We start from the raw sequence: 20,103 nt of genomic DNA, 5'->3' as shown, positions 1-20,103 counted from the left end.
CCTCAGGGGGCGGAGTCTCGGCGCAGGGGCGGAGCCACGGAGTCTTGAGGCGGGGCCAGAGGCGGAGCCCCGCCCAGAGGCGGAGTCACCACTCGCAGCCAATGACTGGCCGGGGGCGGAGCCAACACCTGGGTCTATTAATGGCCGGGGCGGAGCCACCCATTGAGGCCTCGCCCCTGGGTCCCTCGTTCCCCCTCCCGTGGGAAACGTCGGGGGCAGACACACACACACACACACCGGGACCCCCCCGCCCGGTAACCCGAGAGGAAGGGGAGGTTCGGTCAGGGCCCCCCCACACCCCCAAGCGCCGCCACAAGAAAAGATCCGCCACCACCTCGGTTTTTTTTGTAATTTTTATGTAGATATTTAACCCTACACCTTTATCAAACATATATGATGGAGTCTAGCAACTAAAAAAAAAACCAAAAACAAAAAAAAAAACCAGAACAACAAAAAAAAATTAAAATAAATCAAGTAAAATTCCAACTTCATATAAAAGCCGCTGGGGCGGCCCTGGCGGGGGAGGGTACAGCGCCCTGAGCCCCCCCCGGGCTCCGTCTGCGCCACATGAACGATCCCAGATGGAATTAAAAAGTGATTATTTTATATACACACACGTAGAAAGTCAACAGTGTTCCCGGGGGGGGGAAGGGAGAGGAAAAAAAAAAAAAACAAACCCCAAAAAACCCCCAAATTAAACCAAAAACCAACCAACAGACACAGGTCCTTCCAGGTGAGCCGGGGGGGGGCGACAGGCCCTGGCACCAGGTATCATCCTCAGGTGGGTTACATATATTTTTTTTTTTTTGCCTTTTTTTGGGTGGTTTTTGCCAGAGGGGGAGCGGCAGAGGAAGGCACAGGAGGGGTGGGGGGGGGGTCTCTGCCCCCCCCCCCAGCACCCTGCCCTGCGGCAGCTATTGGGGAAATGGGCTAAAAAACATCATCCCAACAGCATGCGTCACCTTTCCTTGCCCGTTTTTTAGGATTTTTTTCTTTTTTGTGTTTTTTTTTTTTTTTCTTAAGCTTTTTAAACTACTACTGGAAGAGTTTTTATTTCAACAGCAACGCTTCTTTTTGTTAAAACTTTTTTTTTTTTCTTTTTTTTTTCTCTAGTTTCGCACCAATGGAGGGGGGGTGGGGGGAAATAACCAACCAAAAAGAAAAAAAAAATTACAGAATATTTAATTTAGGAGAAGGTTATGGGGCTGGGGAGGGAAAGAAGGAAAAAAAAAAAAAGAAAATATGGAAAAAAAAAAACAAACCAAGTGAAAGCGCTACTCGGCTGCTCCGCATAGCATCCGGGGGCCTTCGCTGGGGAGGGGGGGGCAGCTGCTTCAGTACCTGGGGGGAAAAAAGGGGCGTTTTGGGGCAAAAAAGGGGGCTCCCCCCCCTCCCGAATGGCGGCCGGGGCCTTTTCAGGCTATGGAAGGGGTCTCTGCTTACGAAGGGCTCTCGGGGTCTGAAGTCGGCCCGGGGGGTCCTGACCAGCACCCCCCCGGCATCCCGGTGGGGCGGGGGTGCCATGGGGCGGGTGGTGCCCCCCGCCAGCTGCTCCCTGGAGAGGGGGGCCATGCCCATGGCCTCGCGGGAGCGGGGGGCCGCAGTGTGGTCCCGCTGCTGTTGGGGTTGAGCCCCCCCCGGCTCCCGGGCGACGGCAAAATGCTCTTTCATCGTCCCTTGGTGGATGGTACCGTGCTCCTTGGGGAAGGCGACGCCGGCGGCGTGTTCCCCTGTGGGGGGCGGCTGGGCCGGGAAGGGGACGCCGGTGTGGTCCCCGGGTACGGGGGGCGGCGGGGGTGGCGTGGGGAAGGGGACCCCGGCGTGCTCGACGGAGGGAGGCGGTGGGACGCCGTGGGGCAGGGAGAGGGGAGCAGACGTTTCCTTGGAGAAGGGGTTGGTGTGATCCACCGCCGCCATGCGGGGAGGGACCGGGTGGTCCCTCGGGAAGAGGCCGCCGTGGTCCTTTGGGGGGGCAGGCGGGGGGCCGGCGGGCGGCCCCACCGGCTCCCGTTGGAAGGGAGTCCCGTGCTCCATGGGAGGTGGCGCGAGGGGCGGTGGCGGTGGCATATGGTGCTCAAAAGCGGGGCTGAAGTTATTCGTTCGGAAGTTGTTGACGCTCTCCTGGAAAGGGGGCACGTGCTCCTTATAGGGGGGTGGGAACCCCCCCATGCCTGGCAGCTCCGACGTCCCCGAGGGCCCGTTATCGAAGGCATTTCCCCTGCCGCTCATCTCGAACCACCCGGCCGCTCGGCTCGCCTCTCGCCCGTGTCCTCTGTTCCCCTTCCCCAGCACCCGGATGGATTCCACCGTCTGGATGGGCTCTCCTGACATCCCCCGGGTGGAGGCGTTGTGGTAACCCAGTGTTTCAATGGGGGCCCCTTTCTCCTCGGTGCTGTCGGGCAAGTCCAAGCAGGAGGAGGAGACCCTGGTCTCTATGCGGTAGTGTTCCTCCGGCGGCTGCGGCTCGCCCTTGGCAGCTCCGGATAAACTCACCCCCTCACCAGAGCTACTTTTGGAAATCTGGCCAAAATGCTTCTCCTCGGAAGGTTTACGGGAGGCGTTTTTGAGCATGTTCTTGAATTCGATGGTCGAGGTGGCAGAAATGGAAGAACCCAAGGATTTCTCCACACTCACCGCGGGGGCTCTGCCTGCGGGGCTGGAGATGGCGTTGGGAGGGGAGAAAAGCGAGCGGTGGGGCATCGAGTGGGGCGAGTCTGGGTATTGCTTCTGTGAGATGCCAGAGTGCACCACCGATTTCGTTAAGTTGTTGTGATTGGAGTCCGGCGTGAAAAACACGTCGTTCTTGCTGGGCGAAGGGGAGCCGTCAGAGGTGGAGTCGTTTCCCCGGAGGCTGTAGCTCCCGTACATCCCCGGGGAGGATGCCAGCGGGTCGCAGCTCTCGCTCTGCTCCAGAATAGACCTCATCGACTGCGGGAAGGACGACTTCACGCCAAACTCCTGCGCTCTTTGCCCGTAGTTGGACAGGACTGGTTGGTACTCTGCAGCTTCAGAGAGTTTACTGGATTTTAAGATAGACTTGGCGGGTTTCTTCTCCAGGTTTAGCATGGCCGATGGCGGCGGGCCGGAGTAATCGAAGTCGCGGTAATCTTCGTCTTCTTGAAAAGAAGTGTCGGGGTAAAACTTCTCCTGGGAGGAGTCCATTAAGGAGGAGGGTATCTCCATGCTGTCTGCAGACTGCTTGTAGAGGCCAGCCGGAGAGTCTCTGCCGAGGCCGAAGGGCCGGTAGGTGTGCACGGAATTGGGAAGTTCCTGGGGATATCCGTCGTCCCGGCTCTGAAGAGGTGACCTGGTGCTGCTGGGAGTTGAAGAACCGGGGCTCATGATTTTCGACAGCAGGGAGATGGTGTCGACGTTGCTCGATGTCGGCTTGTCCATCATCTCATCCTGGGTGGGCGTCCCACTTCGCTCGTCGCGCACCGGTGTTCCGTCCACATTGTCCATGGAAGTGCTGGTAGGACCACGCTGGAAGTCAGATGCGTGACTTTCCGTTGCGATGCTGGACCCTAAGCTGCTGAGAATTGGAATATTCAAGTTCAGACCGCTGAAACCGGGATTTCCCTTCAGGAAATTGTGTATCTTCATCTCCAGGCTTGGAGAAGGGGGTTCCGATTCCAGCTTCGCTTTTGAAATTTCAGAGGATTGACCCAGTGAGGTTTCTGTTGGCAAAAGGGAAGAAGGAGTGGGAGGGTGGGAACTGGGAAATCCCAGGGAATTGGTTGGCGGCTTAAAACTGGAGCTCGACAGCCCTGGGGTATGTCCAACGGGAGCCTTATTAACTGAAGTTGAGGAAACCTCAGCAGCAGACGAGTTTGGAGAATAACCAAAACTCTTGGATATAAAGGACTGAGTATTGGAAGGAATATTCCTCCCCTTCACGCAAGGAACAGTCGTGTTCGCTGGCGATGCTGGAGTGCTCTGCGCCGCAGTTTCACTTGACTGAACGGTATTTCCAGCAACACTCTGAAGTAAGGATGACAAACCTGGGAAAAAAAAAAGGAACGCTGCAGTCAGGTATTTGGGTAAGAGGCGAGGCAACCCGAGCTGCCGACCAGGGAAAGGTTTCCATATTTGTACCGCAAATGTCATTCCTTAAAACGACTTTGTGTTTTAGCCAGGAAAATGATTGGATTTTGCTGCATTAATATCGAAGTTAACACCCACTGAACTTTTGCCAGAGGCTCAGATTGATTTATAAATTACAACATACATCCGAATAAGCTGGGCAATAACTCAGCCTGGCTTTGTAGCCAGGTGTGAAAAACATGGTGCTACCGATCGGGGTTACACACGCAAGGTGCAGAAGCAGGAGTGCACCTCTGGGAAGGTTTCTGCTCTAAAGAAGCGCTCTCGGGAGCGCAGGGAAACCACAAAGACCTGTTGTGGGCTCCTGTCCTCCTGGGTAAGTGCGCTTCGGTCACGGCAAAGATACAAAGACGTACAGAAAGTAATAAAATTCAGTGGTCTGTAACATATATGCTACCTGAGAAAAAGCCATCTGCATTTGCCAAAGACGTAATACATTCCAAGTAAGTTTTTCTCCCTTCATTTTCCTTTTAGGATAAGCACAACGGCACATTTCAGTGCAGCCACTGCCACCAAACACAGAGTCAGCCACTCCCTCAAAACCCACAGTGGTACCTTGCAATGCTGGTGCAGTCTGAGTCTGGGTTTTGGAGAGAGCGGACAAAATACTTTCGGGAGTTATTTCAACTTTGGAGAGAATATTTGCTAACGGGTTGGAAGGAGCAGATGGAGTCCCCATGACAGAAGTCTTTAGGCCACTGGTAAGAGCTGTTGGGCTCGTCGGGGTTCCCGGAGAAGGTCTCGAGGCGGGACTGACACCTAGGATGGAAGCACACACCACTCATCTATGTTGCTTTGTTAACAGAAGCTTTTTTTGGCTCAAATTTTCCACAAATACAACCGCAGCAGAGCTTCACTGAGTGTGAGCGAGGAGAGGCTCACAAAGCCAACAGTTGTGCGTCAGAGAGACCGAGTCAGATCTTTTCAAGTAGTAACTCATTCACGTTTATTTTCACAATTAAAGCACGAAAAGATTACAAAACAAAACTACATTTTTAGCTCCATTAAGCAAACACCTGGGCCAGCACTGCTTCAGCACTCACCTGTATTTTTCATTACAGACGTTAAACTGCTCAGAATGGAGCTGATCTTGGCCAGGTCCACATTGGCCAGGTTGGGCAACGCCAGTGCTGGCGATGGAGGGATGGGCGCTGCGCTCACCGCCTTGGGAGCCGGGGGAGTCGCAGGAGTCTGGGCAGGTGTTGTCACTGTCACCGAGGTTGTGCCTGCCGCCGGGGTAGACGGCGCCGCTTTGGGGACACTTTCAGCCTTGGCGGGGGCCGAAGCTGGAGCAGTCTGCTTCTCCTTCCTCTCTTCCACTGCATCAGAGAGGGGGAGAACAAGACCAAAACTGTCACTCTGAGCAACCTGATCTAGTGGGAGATGTCCATGCTTACAGCAGGGGGGATGGACTAGATGGCATTTAAAAATCCCTTCCAACCCAAACCATTCTGGAATTCTCTGTCCCCAAAGCATTACTTAGGGTACAAGATTTTCAAGGGGATACTCATCATTAGGCATGGTAGGTCTGATTCCCGCAGGCTATGTAAAAGCGTATTCCATGAGTGGTCTGGGAGATGGGAACAATCACAGCCAAATCAGGACTTTCCTGCTCGTGGGCAGGAGATGGAAACCCGACAGTACCAATCTGCAGCCCAACAAGGGCTTTGTGCCTGCGCTACATCCCAGATGAGGCTTGAAAGGGCTGCTTTCTCTCAATGTAATTTCCACACAAAAATTACTCCCGCAGAACCAATATTTTTAGATATATACCAATAATTTTAGATGTATCATCCTCCACATCAGAGAGCTCCATGTCTTCCACATCCCGATTATCTGTCACAGGCTCTGGAGATATCATCTTGTGGCTTCCAACCACCGGAGAGCGGGAGCTGTCCTCCTCCCCCATCCCCTGGAAAGGAGACTCGGAGCCCGTTGGCGATGGGGCGTCCATACTTGGAGAAGGAACCGGAGACTCCTCTGGATCAGGAAGCGTTGCTTTCAACTGGTCTAGCTTTTTCTTTAGATTGCTCACTCGATTGGCAAATGTTTTATAAGCCTAAGAAGGAAAGGACATCGGACTGAGTATCTCTTATCTGAAGAGAGAATGATGCTGCCATCACTTCCGTAACAAAAGTAACACACAGCCTTAGAAAAGCACTTTGAATTACCTGCACCCTGCAGGGAAAGCTCTGCTCTAAGAACTCAACTTTTCAGTGACTTGTAGAGCAGCGACCACAAAAAAAGGGGAAGGTAAAACCTTTCTTCCAGTGACTTATAACAGTTTTCACTAAAAAAATGTTTTCTAATAAATACGTTGCCTTTTTTTTGGTAGGGTTAGGGGGGATTGGTTGTTTTTACAATGCTGAATTCTTTCTTTGTTTATCTAGTTCGCATATTGATCACAACTTGTGCAGTTTCTAGAACTCAGGATTTGTTAGACGAACCGTAATTTTGTCCCTGTTTAAAGATGCAGAGGGGCTACAAAATTCCAGCAACGTACAAGAATTGAGCTCTGACCCATGGATTTTTGTAGCATCTCCTTTTCTTGCCTGACATCTCAACCGTGCTCTCTTTTGAAACCATTTGTATGACCATCACACCAAACTTCTTCATTTGTCAATAGAGATACTGAGTTTCTAGCCTCCGAGATGCTCAGCAGACACGGGCGGACATCAATCTGCCTGAGGGGGATGGAGGAACAGCACACTTACATTTGCCACCACCTTGACCTCCTTATACTGCGCTTCATAAAATATACCGGCATTCTCCAGCGCTTCAGTGAGAGAGGGGCCATTTTTCACTTGCTTGTCTAAGCCATTTACAAACTCTTCCAGCTTTGAACTTGCTTCTTCAAACTCCTTGGAGAATTTCTTTCCTCCTGTTTTGTCTGCAAGGAGATTAACACCATGTAAATAAGCTGCCACCTGCCAAATGGGAAATTCGCACTCAGAAACGCAGCCCCAACAGCAGCAACTGGGAAGTTCAGACAAGGGACACTGCAACCCACCATACACTCCCCAGTTCATCTATCGGTATCCATTAAAAACAAGAGGCCAAGTTGCTAGTAGTCTATATTGGTTTCAAACTAGTTATTAGTGATAAATAAATTCAAGACATAGAAGTGTAAAATTTTACTCTTTCAACTTTCATTTTGGAAGAGGCAAAGATCTTGAGTTTTATTTTTCCTTCGTTACCATATTCCAAGGGTTCCTAACATCACCGGGGGTCACAGCATCTATGACTGTAACCATTTTCAAAGACTGCAGTCACGGATTACCAAGCACAGCTAGAGCTATCTACCGTTTTACAATTAAATTTCCTGTTAATATGGCTCAAGGTAACTCACTTCATTCACCCCCAATATGTGCTGCTTGCTATTGGACTCACAATTGGCATTCTCAAACTATAGCCATTGATGGATGCCTTAATTAACTTAAATCCGTAATTATTTAAGGGGTTCGGAATTAGGAACAATGCATGTTTTAACAGTATATGAGGGTATGTCTGAAGAGTACAAAATACATCTTCATCATTGCTGCTTTGTTTGAGCTCTGTATCTGCAGGTTCCTAGGAGCAGGTTCAAATTAACCTGTTAACCTAAACCAACAGTTTTAGGCTCCTGCTTAGCGGTTCTTAACCGCACTTTGAAATTTTGGCATTTTACCGACAGTCTGATTTCTGGTCTAAGCTCAACAGAACGATGTTGCTCCTACAACTGTCAGAATACGTATTTGCACCTCCTTCAATTAATTTGGGTTTTGTATCTTCTACACTGTCTTTACCTTTTAAGCATTTAAGTGTTTCAGTGCTGCATACATCCACTCTCATAGTGGAAAGCTGCTTCTCTTTCAGTTCTATCTGGTCTTCCGAGCGCTTATACAGTAGCAGTTCATCAATGAGAGACTGTGGCTGAAAAATAACCAAATAAGAAAAGCATCCTCATCACATTCCACAGAAGAGAAGCCTGGCTGCACAGAGCTTACTGCACAGACCTGCTTCAGCGACAAATAACGCTCCGTTTCAAGACCATTTCCAAACAAGAGCAGACACAAACTGTGCCAATCTCTGGAATTTTAGCCTCAAGTCATACAGCTCAGTGCACTCGGGCTCAAGGAAGGGCTGTAATTCTGGCTATGATTGCTAAGAGTAGGCACAGGCCTTTTTTCTTTTCCTTTTTTTAACTCTACTGGTGTCCATGCATTTTATTAACACACCACACTCCTTCGGGGGACCTAATTTAGATCATTTTCTTGCTACCAACTCCTCAGCCACCTGCCTTGGTTTCAGCTGGGAGAGAGTTAATCTCCCTCCTAGTAGCTGCCGTGTTTTGGATGTAGTAGGAGAAGAATGCTGTTAACACCATTTTGGTTATTGCTAAGTAATGTTTATATTAAATTAAGCACTTTTTCAGCTTCCCGTAGAAGCTGAGATGAAGCACGGACAGGACAAGCTGGCCAGAGGAATATTCCATATCACAGACACCATGCTCAGTATATAAACGGGGGTTGGCCGGGGTGCAGGGATCCATGATCGCTGCTCGGGACGGGCTGGGCAACCCATCACTGGGTGGCGAGAGCAACCGTACTGCATCGCTTATTTTGTATATTCTTTTACCGTTATTATTACCTTACTGTTCTATTAAAATGCTTTTATCTCAACCCATGAGGTATTTTTTCCTCCTTTTCTGCCTAGCCTACTGCGGGGACGGAGGGGACGTGAGTGGTCCTAGCTGCTGGCTGGCGTTAAACCACAACAGCTCCCCTAAACTCCCCCTCCATTTCGAGGATCTGACTGCACGTTAACAGCCAGCCCCTTGAAGCACAGGACCCGGGGACTTAAGCTACAGCCCAAGGACGGAGGTTAGTGCAACAGAATATTTCCGCTCGCAGACTTACTCTGAATTCAGCAACAATCTTGGACTTCAAAGCAGCTTTCGGGTTCGTGGATGCTGTTGGAATAAAGAAAAAGTATAAAGAAACTAAGGAACTACACCCCAGCTAGAAGTAAGTCACAAAAGGCAGTTCTAATAAAAAATACTTTAATGTAATTCAATGAAAGACTCGCAAGCTGTTGTTACTCTTTATGTTTTCCGCTCCACACAGATGACCCTCAATGCTCTGGCTTTCCATTAGCTAAACAGGACCCGATCACGTACAACTAGATTTTGACTGAGGTCAACAAATTATACGGTTGCCTTTTTTTTTTTTTTTCCAAACATGCTATAAAAATTTACTGTGCATACCTTGTCCAGCTCTACCATTGTGAGGACAAGTCCCTGCAAGGGTTGATTTAACACCTGAGGAGTTTATGCCTCTCTACAAGGAAGGTAATATTATTTCCTAAGTGCCAAACTTAGAGCTGACACGGGCACCCCAGCGTTTCCTTCAGACGGGGTCTCCCTGCTGCACTTACTAGGCCTAATCATGCTTTTAACCCTGAAAACTCTTGCGCCTTTATTCTGACATCTTATTAACAGAGACGGGGGAATGAATCCCACTGTCAAGAGACACTAAATCCATTGGTTTCTGGACAAAACAGAAGAAACATCTGATAAGAAGCAAAATGCTAAACCCTTCATCCATGCTGAATACAGCACATTTTTGTTTGGGAAAGCAGCTTGTGATGTTAAGCCAAGTAATAAACTCTTTTGTTAACCTTCTGATCTCAGCACTTGTACAGGCGGGTGCACACCACATCTCACACCTAACCTTCCACCATCTCACTTTACGGACCGTTCAAGGCTCTATCGGATAATGAGATTAGTAAAACTGGTATATTATAAATGCATTTCCTGCTAGACTGCACTCCCGGTACTGTTGGACGGAACAGTTCGTTATCTGCACTGCCAGCTTCCAGTTTTCTTTTATTCTAGCACCTAGTTTGGTGTTGAAGATGTGTTCCCGAGCACGAAGGTAGTGTCCACCTTCTGCTGCCAAAGCACACGGTTCTGTCTGTCTTCTCGCCATCTCTGAATAGTCTAATGCCAGTTTCCAAGAGGTTCCACCAGCTCTTTCCTCTGCTGGTCATAGCCTCTGCTCTCATAAAGATTTATTTTTTATTTTATTTTCATACTTCATTCCTTTGAAAAGTGGTTCTCTAGCAACAACTCCTTGGTGCTTTACATATTAGTCTGTAAGGAGCTTTACAAGCCTGGAAGACGCATGCTGGCTCATGTTTCAGTCCAGGTACTTTGCCCGGTTCGGGCGAGCCTTTCTTTCTTCCTCAAGAAGGCAATTTCTACATTAGTTCAGAGAGTTCACATTGTTTCCTTACTTTGCGATTTCTTCCACGGCTTATTCGGTTGTTTGTTCAGAGTTTCTTTCAGCTGCTTCTGAGTTTTGAAAGTGGTACCTGGAAAACATTTCATTTTTTGCAGTCTGGCATTATGGGATTCCTTCACCAATCTGGTTTGTGGTGCCGTACGGTTGCACGGTAAAAGAGTGAACAGAAATTTGTTTTAAAACACCTAGACCAACTTCCTTAGAGGAGCTGCTGGATGCCCAAGAGAACCTAAGTTTACTCAGGAATACAGCAACCTGTGGGGTGGTCTTCCATTTTTAAATCAAGTTTCTGTTTGCCCTTACAGTAAAAAGGAAAAAACATAAGGCATCTAAAAATAAAACTATACCGCTCGGCTCTTTAGGTAGGCTTTTAGTGTTCAACAGGCAAGTAACGCAAGTCGGGAAAATAGCCACAGTACCTAATTTATAAATAATCTGAAATATTTTTGGTTTCAAGTAACAAAAATTAGAGATTTCAGAACACGCACATAAACTTCACTTCTCAACATGCAACACCCAACGGAAGCCTTTTCACATGCCAAAGCCTGAACCCGAGACACCGCGTTTCTCCTGCCGGGACAACAACTGGCTCTCAAAACCACACGTGAGGATTTCCTGAAGCACCTTTAGCTCTTAATGATGTTACCAAGTAAAGCAGAAACGCGGACTAATTTCCATCAAGTATTTGAGTATCGGCTAATTTCTGGTTTTAACTGACTACACGTGCTTCCCGTTAACATTAGCCATTTCAGCTTTTAAGCAGAGCTCTTTCGTAAGTACTTGAGGACACTTCACCCTCCAGCTTTGCTTCCAGCCTCTTTTCTACACCACAAATATTAGTAAAAACAACTTATGGCTAAAAGGGACTCAAAGGTAGAGCCAGGGACACAAGCCCTCTACCAGGGCACCCTGTTCAGGGCCTGCAGGACCACTTTACCTTCACCTTCTGTTTACTCTCAGCTGGAACAGCTCCAGCGTACGTGAAAGGATTCAGAGCTGCCTTTGGAAAGGTACAAAAAACGTGAAGCAGATGAATTCAGTGCTGCTCACACACTACACCTCGCTATTTTAAAAGTCTGCGCGAGGTGCAAATGCAGAAAGAACAGATACACACAATAAACTCATTTTACTCAGCGATTCCAGGCATTAGTTTGGAAGGTAAGAAATGCAAAGGGTAAGTAACTCACTCAGAGCTTCTTTTAGTGCCAAAATGGTTTCCTCAGGGTACACGTTTCTGTCCTCCCAGATTTTGAAGATTCTTTCGATAGATTTGGAAACAGATGGATCCCTGAAAAAGAAGAGCACATTGGGTACTCCTTCTCCCCAACACTGTAATTTCTTGTGATTCTAGAATGGATAATGATGTAAATAATTATGTATTTAAATCAAAACTTTAAAAGACCCTTCAGACTGGGAAGTTCTCTGTCCAGGTGACGGCTTTAGTTCTGCTGCAAGGGGACCAAGCGAGACCAAGACAGCAAGTAATGCTTTCTTCTCTCTTTCGCTTTGGTAGCTGATACTCCCAGAATTTTTTCTCCCTCCTCCTCATTGTTGGCATCTATTAATGGTATTTTCAACTCTCTCTTCTGGCAACTTACATTTAAATTAAAGCTAATGAGCAGTCCAACTTTAACCTTTTCCCTGCCTCATGCTACGTTCAACCATCTGCCTTTTTCCGTTCCACAGACACAGAGACCAGCAACATCGTGTTACTACTAAGGAGCTGCTGTATATTTTTACTATGTCCTGCCCCTTAAGGACCATCTGGTTAGAGGAAGATTCAGAACCAGAACGGAGGGCAGCAAGGCACCCTGCAGTAACGATGGGACAGGGCTCCTGGACACGTGCCAGCGCAAGGCCTTTTCAGCCCACATTACTCTCATGAATTAAAGTCTCCGATTTCCGGCAGGGCACAAAACCACCTTTGAGAATGCGTTACCTTGAAGGGAATTAACATTTCAGCAGCACAGGAGCCAGAGAGAAGCTCACAGGAGCCAGGCAGGGATTAGACTGGCATCTGCGATGCTTGTTCTCATGGCGGTCGACCACAGGCAGACCCCTGGAGATCACAAAGACCTCCTCTTCCTCCCTGTCTTGTCACACCCCTCCTTGCTGCGAGCACTTCCCTGAGTCTGCCACCAGCAGCACGAGCCACCGGTGCCTACAGAGCTACAGGACACGCACCTATTGGTGCAAGACTCACCCCTCGCACCACTTCACGGGATAATTTTACTCAAATGAGACCCCCACGCAAATTAAAAGCCAGCTCTAGCACGCTCCTTGTAGAGAAGCTCAAACCCACACAGTTGTTTGAATAAAATCCTTGAAATTTTGCTGATGTCCCTAGAGAGTTTGAGATGTCAGAAGAAAAATCCGACTTTGAGCCATTCAGCCTTCCAACACACCATTACTTACTTCACTAGCGAAGCAGCTTCAGGAAGCACTTCTGCAAACGTATCACGAAAAACAATTGCATTTTTTCTCTTGCAGTTCTGTATGACATCATTGGCCAAGTAAAAAAGGTTCAGTCGATGAGGAAAGGCAGCTAAAGACAGAAACAAAATTCAGATTCATCATCAAGTAGTCACGTCAGACGCGTTTTGGTAACAACATTTAAATGCCTGCTTTAGGGGTTTTTTTCAGCATTTCTGTCAACAGTGCGTCCAACGGGCAAGTCCAACAGTCAAAACTGGGGAGTCGAGAGGAAATCTTCAATTTACAAATCGTTTCCAGATCTTCCCAAAAACTAAATCATGTTTGTTAACGTCAAGCCTTGACTCTGACTCCGGCTTAGAAAGGACACAAAAAGCTATCGACCCTGTGCTATTTCTACAATACCCGTGCTGCGAAAGGGACTGCACAGCCAGAAAGATCAGCATCGCCCATGGTAAGAGGCCGAACACAAAACGGCACGAACTTCTGCAACCACTCCAGACTGTGTGTCTGGTCTGGTCTCTGAAGCTCCAGCATCACTCCATTTGCCTACTGACTCAGTGCAATCTCTTGTTTAATAACTTAGAAAATGTGAATAAGTGGCCTCTAAGAAACACCATGTATAAATCTCCCTTTTTTTAAGCTGCAATAGCTTGAAATCGTCTCTAAGATCGGCAGCATTGTCAGGGAGGTTTTACCAGGCACGTACCTATGTTCATGGCTGTCCAGAAGGCCCTTACTACAGACAGGGAGAGACCTTCTCCACATCCCTTTAAATGCCTCCTATTAATAAAGCAACGTTTATTGATATGTTTAAAAAGCGCTGCCAGTTCCTTGGAGGCGACTGCCTGGATGGCTCTTTCCATCGTGCAATTTAACGCCAGCTTTTGTGCGGCCCACAAAGGACCCTGGATCCCCATTCCTTCTCCTCCAGAGACTGATTTTGCCAAAAATACCTCCCCTGTCCCCATCGAGCCGGCGCTGACCTTTGCACCCAGACCTCCCACCCACAGCCGGACTCCAAACAACGCACCTCTGATCCTCCTTACATTCAGCTCTGAATTTAATTATTTCACCAAACCTCCTCTTCTGTCGGCCAGTAACAGCGCTTGTAGTGCAGTAAGCTCATCCACATGCTAATTAGCCGCTTCACTTAATTTAATGACACAATACGAGGATTTCAATATAGGAATGCTGACAATAGACGGTTTTGTTTCACGTGCCCGTGAGCTCTATCAGGCTCCCACCTTTCCAGCCGCATTAGTAATCAGAGTTTTTAACTACCAATCCCTTCATTCTCTATCCCGCTTCATTTTCCAGTTGCCCCTACTCTGGCAGAGCCTCTTCCCGCGGCACAACTGCACCTCGCAGCTCTCCTGGTCTCCGGGTTTCCCATCGAGAAACTCTTAACATCATCCCTGGTCCAGAGCCTGTGGTGGGAGCTTACCCTGACTGACACCACTCCCGTGTTCACAACCGGTCGCAGGAAAACCCCAAACCACCCACCATGGCCATTCAATCTCCTCCTGCTCAAAAGCAACCAGAAATAAAGCCAGGAATTTCACAAAACTCATTTGTGCCTAAGGAAGAACCACCCCATGAGTATTTTCCAGCCAGCAGTAAGCTCGCATGCTTTTATTGGAAACTGATTGTTAAATTTTATCGCCTCCCTCTTTTCCAATATTCCTCTCCGACAAGGAGAAGAGGGTCAGTGGCCACCATCAGACTGCTGGCAAGGAGTCCATCAAAGTAGGAGCGTAGCCACAGAAATTGAGCATTAGTTCATTTTTAGCATACTGAACGCAATTGTTTAAAAGCCTTATTATAAGGCAGAGAAACCCTGCTCACGAATGACACGGTGTGCCATGGGAAGCTGGGCATGAAACGCTGGTGCTTTCTGGGATTCACCTCTGTGCACAATTCTTGCTCGTGCTCTCCCACGCCTTTCCTGCAGGAGGGCTCCATCCCGTCTGAGGAATCGGCACCAGGGAAGCAGACCTGTGTCCAGCACGCACCGAGCACAGGCAGTCAGCGAGCTTGCTTTAAAAGCTCACGCCAGGAACACACGCTGACCTACCGATACACTGAAGGATAATTTAGCGACGTGGTTGTTCAAAATGGAGATCCTTCACAGAAGGCAGCCTCCTGAGTAAAGCAAAGCTGAGGACACATGCAAGGGCTTAGTTTGGTTTGATCGCCAAATCCTCAACAGGTTGATGCTGCAAAGCGAAGAGACTCCACAAGCCCCTGCAAGCGGCACTGATTCTTCTTGCTCGTTGCTGGTGCCCACTGAGTGTCGCCACAGACTGGTGGGTGAGCAACAAGCATCGTCCAGCCCCAAATGCAGGGCAGGAACAGCACAGTGGGTCAACGGGACAGCCAGCCCCCGGGATGGCCCAAAGTGCGAGACCCAAACCCGGCCTCCCCCAGCACTGCAGCCGGTTTCTCACTTGTTTCTCACGGCTTCTTACATATTTTCCAGATATTTTTTGCTGGATGTTATTTTTCACCATTCCCACCAGGCTACTTCAACACCTCTCTGGCAGCTGCTGTGTCAAGGAGTCTCTGCTCCCATGTCCCAGAATAATCTTTTATAGCAACAAACACAACCCAAGGTTTCCTTACCAGAAACTGTTATTTACAACCTTCAGCCTAAACGTGCTTACCCAGCAGACTGGGGTTTGTTTGTTTGAGCGAGAAGCGGAGCCAGGAGCACTCTGCTCTGCCCGGAGGGTTGGAAATCCAACCGGAGCGGTGCTGCACTCGCCTGGCTTCGAAAAATGATTCGGAGCCAGCTTTCCCCAAAACGCCAGCCTCAATAATCTATCAGATCATCATCTCATCAAAATGGGGTTTCTGCAATTTAATTAAAATCCAGCACTCCACTGCTAATTCACCCGCGGGTCACTGGATGCTCCTTCTATCCCAACGATGTTATCCACCAGCAGAGATAGCACTGATTTCAGATCTTATGACATAAAGGAAAACAGATCTTGAACAGATACAAACCTTTGATTTAAACAATTCAACATATACACAGCCTTCAAATGCAGCAGAAAAACCCGGAGCCAACTTCAAGAGAAATGCCAAACGCATGGAGCATGGCTCGCACCATCACCTCTACCACCATTCCACAAGGCTGAACGCAGACCTCAGCCAAGACAGAATTAATTTAGCTCCTCAATTTAGAACTAATATTTATAAAACAAGATTCACCCTAATCGCACAGTAGGAAAAAAAAAAATCTATGCTAGACCAATACCTAGGCTATGGACAAACTGCATGAAGCACCTTTGGGTCCAAAATGCACTTTGGACAAGGGGTTTCAACAACATTATGCAACTGGCCATATCTGATGGGTGAATGGCTTCTTAATTACTCTTAGACTATCTCGGCTTAAACCAGAGAGGAAATCTAGACAAGAAAAAGGCAATTTTATAACTGAGCCCACCCTAGCTTTTTGCCGAGCTCCAGGATGGCTGCCTGCTCCACCAACCGATGTCTCCGCATGGCCAGCATGCCATGCATCCAATTTAACTCGCATTTAAGAGCTGCTCGCATGAACCCACCAACAAGATGACCCACCTGCATGAAAGCTCTTGATTCACAACAGAAACTTCCCAGAGGTAAAGTTATCGCAGTGTTACCTCGCAGAAACATTGTGAAGCTCTTGGCCAACAACCGTGACCAGCTCACACTCAGGACAAACTTGTCCCAGGAAGGGAGATGCCCATGCTGACAGCAACATATCCAAATACCAGCAATAATTAATTTTTTTTTCCTGAAAGGATGAAATTCTTTGTCCAAATCGCAGCATCTTTGGTTAAACTGGACATTTCACATCATCCGAAACAAATATCTAACAGTGAAGCACAGAAAAATCCTTTGAGATATGGTAAAATGCAGATGCTAGGAAATACTCACAGCAAAATGCAGCTGTTTCCTATCAAGGGCATGCAGGGGGACAGGGACCGACCAACCCCCCCGGGCAGAAGCACCCACGAGACCTCCAGCACTCAGGCAAAATCACTTCAAAGCCTGAGGCAGGAGCACCAATTGCCCCACAGGCCAGCCCAATGTCTAGTTACTCTGATTTATAGAGGATAAAGAATAAAAACATCCATTTCCCCCCCTTACTTGACATCTTCTACAGGCCTCCTGCAAGAAGCCACCCTCAGCCACACACCGGCATTGCTGGAGGGACATCGGGCAGGAACTGCCTTACTCAAGGGTTCCACACTTAATAGAGATGAACATCTAAGAGATATGAAAGCACTGCTCCCCCGATTAAACAGGCGCCTTCATCTTCACCCGGGCAGAGCACTGAGATACAGCCCCTGATCCCACCGCATCCATCCTTCACAAGGATCTCCCTGGAAAAAGCAGATTTTCCACGTTCGTAGAAGCTTTGGAGTTAAAATATTTAGAAGCTGGAAAAGGAACACCCAAGTAAGCTGTGCTTTTCATTATTAGCACTGAACTCTTCTGGTTGGGACCGCGACTTCCCACCGTGTGAGGACACGGAGAGGCTGCAAGGTCCTTGGGGCAGAGAATGAAGTGTACCATGAAGAGAAAAGCAGGAAGAAAGCTCCATTTAAGGGGGAAGTAACCAAATAATCAGGGCTCAGGGCACGGCAGCATCACAGCTGCTGTCAAGGGTGATAAGACGTTTAAGGAGGTACTTGGACAAACATGAGGGGTGTTGAGGGGAGATCCTTGTGAGGGCTGTGCAATGGAATCATGGAACAGTTTGGGTGGGAAGGGACCTTAAGGACCATCTCATCCCCCGCCCTGCCCTGGGCAGGGACACCTCCCACCAGCCCACGTTGCTTCAAGCCCCGTCCAACCTGACCTTGAACCCCTCCAGGGATGGGGCAGCCACAGCTTCTCTGGGCAACCTGCGCCAGGGACTCACCCCCCTCACAGCAAAGGATTTCTGCCTCACATCTCATCTCAATCTCCCCTCTTCCAGTGGAAAACCCTTCCCCCTCGTCCTATGGCTCCCCTCCCTGCTCCAGAGTCCCTCCCCAGCTTTCCTGGAGCCCCTTGAGGGACTGGAAGGGGCTGGAAGGTCTCCCCGGAGCCTTCTCTTCTCCAGGCTGAGCCCCCCCAGCTCTCTCAGCCTTGAAAGCACTCGCACCAAAATAAAACAGAAAGTCCAGGCTGTGGTACCCCCCACAGGCTGAGGGGCAGGAGATGACAGACCAGCAGCGGACGTGAGCTGGCAGGGCAGGAACAGAGCAGCAAGGGCCCTGCAAGTCGGAGCAATTAAATTACTTTTGATGAGCTTGGGAAGGAGGGAAGGAGTAACGGAGAAGTGCAAGGGAGAAGGAAGGGGCAGCATCAAAGCAGTGTCCCTGGAAGCTCAGCTGCCTTGGCCAGGAGCTGAAAGATGAATGTCAGCCACGGAGAAGCAGCAGGAGTCCAGGGCAGAGTCTCCGCTCCATGAGCCAGCAGGACGGGAGCTGCAGGACGATAAACATGGGGGATCTGCACTCGCACAAAGACTTCATGCTCCTGGCGAGCGGCTGGGCAAAGCAAGGACCTGCCCCGAGGTACAGGCAGGGAATGAGGAGCTGCGTTGTGCTGAGCCTGACCTACAGCAAGACATTCACCAAGGTCCTAGAGGAGCCAAATGGCAGCTGTGACAAGAGACGCCAAGTCCAGAGGAGTCTGCACATCCCAAGGAGAGATGGGAGCTGGATTTTGTTTGGAGGGGCATGCTCAGAGCAAGAGGGAGGAAAGGACCAAGGATGGACCTGCAGTATCCCCCAGGGGATGAGGGCTGTCAGGAGAGAGAGGATTTCCAGGAGAGGCAAACAACGACAGCAAGGCAGGATGGACCAGGACCAGCTTCTCCTCACCAGCAGGTCACAGGGACCAGAGAGCAGCCCTCAGGCTCTTACCACACTCTCTTTAACGAAGGAGTACGCGGACAAGGAAAAACACAAATCAAAATCTAGGGGACAGAGGGCCCTCCGCACTTTGCAGAAGGGCCTCGACAGAGAAAACAAACTATCCCAAACTTTACAGAGGGTTTAGCACAAACCAGAGCAACGCTTTGGGATGGGAACGTTATCTTCACGTTACTGCAAAGCTTACTTTATAACTCCTGCGACAACAGGCAAAACCTTCACGTGGCGGCGAGACAGCGGAGATAATGCCACCTTGTTTAGTCTCGTGAAAACATTAACTTTCCCACTCGCTGGTCACTGCTGCGTCGCCCGTGGGCTCTTGCTAAATCCGAGAGTTGGCACCCAATTTGTGCCCACAACAGGCTGCTTTGCCCGTAGAAGGGGAGAGTGACAGTCCCTCACCCCACAATGCTTAACCATCTTCCCCCCCAGCTCTCAAAACAACGTTTCAGAAGATCCTGGCCCCACGCAGGCAGAACTCTGGAGGTCGAAGGTGCTGCCGTTCAGGTGCAGCCACCCAATTTGTTTTTTTCTGGGCGCGACAAGGTGATGCTGAGCAAAAACGCTGCTCAGAGGCCACGCAACCGGTTTCCGAGGGGACAGAAAACCTCAGAGATTTCACTTCGCTGCCTGACGCGGGGTCCCAAATCCCTGTCCACACCTCATCTCCTTCCCCCAACCGCAGGAGCCCACTCGCGCCCCGTCCTCGCCCCGAGGGACGCCGGGCCACGGCGAGGCGGGCGAGCACTCGCCCGAGCACAAGGGACGGTCCCCCCTGCTGCCGGTGTGGCCCCCGCCCCGGGCCGCTTCCCCGCACTCACAGCGGCGCAGCCACTTCATCCAGTGGTAGACGATGGTGCTGTGGTGCCGCTTGTTCTCCAGGCACCAGGAGGAGAGGCCCTGGATGGACTCCATCGTGTTGGTCACCGCCTGCAGCTTCCTGTCGAGCGAGGCCTCCAGCGCCCCGGCCGAGGAGGAGGAGGCGGCGGCCGAGGAGGAGGAGGCCCGGCCGCCGCCTCCGCCGCCCGCCGCCATCTTCCCGCCCTGCTCGCCCAACCGGGCCGCGCGGAGGGCGGCGGCGGCGCGGCGCCCCCCGTTCCTCTCTCGGCCTTAGGAAAGGCGGCGGGGGCCGCGCCGCGGCGGGGCGGGGAATGCGGCGGCCCAGCCGCGGCGGGCTGAAGAGAGGAGGCGGCCGAGCGGCGCCGCCCCCCCTCCCCCCCCCCCGAGGGACGATCGTTCAAGGCCGCGGACCCGTCGGGCCCGTCCCCGCAGCTGCCCCGGGCGGCGGCTGGGAGCGGCGAGCGGCGGCGGCGCAGTCACCGGCCGGCCCCCCCCCGCAGGCAGCGCCCGCCCCCCCCGCCGCCATT

The 20,103-nt window shown here is 50.2% G+C and overlaps 1 protein-coding gene across 1 annotated transcript; it reads right to left on the bottom strand.

The window, feature by feature from the left end:
• Positions 1-1,166: 1,166 nt before the first annotated feature.
• RPRD2 (regulation of nuclear pre-mRNA domain containing 2) lies at positions 1,167-20,034 on the bottom strand. The gene is given in 12 exon segments (XM_054182661.1): positions 1,167-1,388; positions 1,390-4,001; positions 4,660-4,863; positions 5,148-5,423; positions 5,878-6,163; positions 6,819-6,994; positions 7,890-8,016; positions 9,003-9,055; positions 10,381-10,458; positions 11,576-11,676; positions 12,804-12,933; positions 19,558-20,034. Coding segments are annotated over 12 exon segments (4,311 nt in total). The 5' UTR covers positions 19,772-20,034; the 3' UTR covers positions 1,167-1,334.
• Positions 20,035-20,103: the final 69 nt, after the last annotated feature.

Source organism: Rissa tridactyla, chromosome 23 (genome assembly GCF_028500815.1).
Source record: "Rissa tridactyla isolate bRisTri1 chromosome 23, bRisTri1.patW.cur.20221130, whole genome shotgun sequence".
NCBI lineage: Eukaryota > Metazoa > Chordata > Aves > Charadriiformes > Laridae > Rissa > Rissa tridactyla.
The sequence above is the reverse complement of the archived record's forward strand: the minus strand, read 5'-3'. Positions and strand labels throughout refer to the sequence as shown.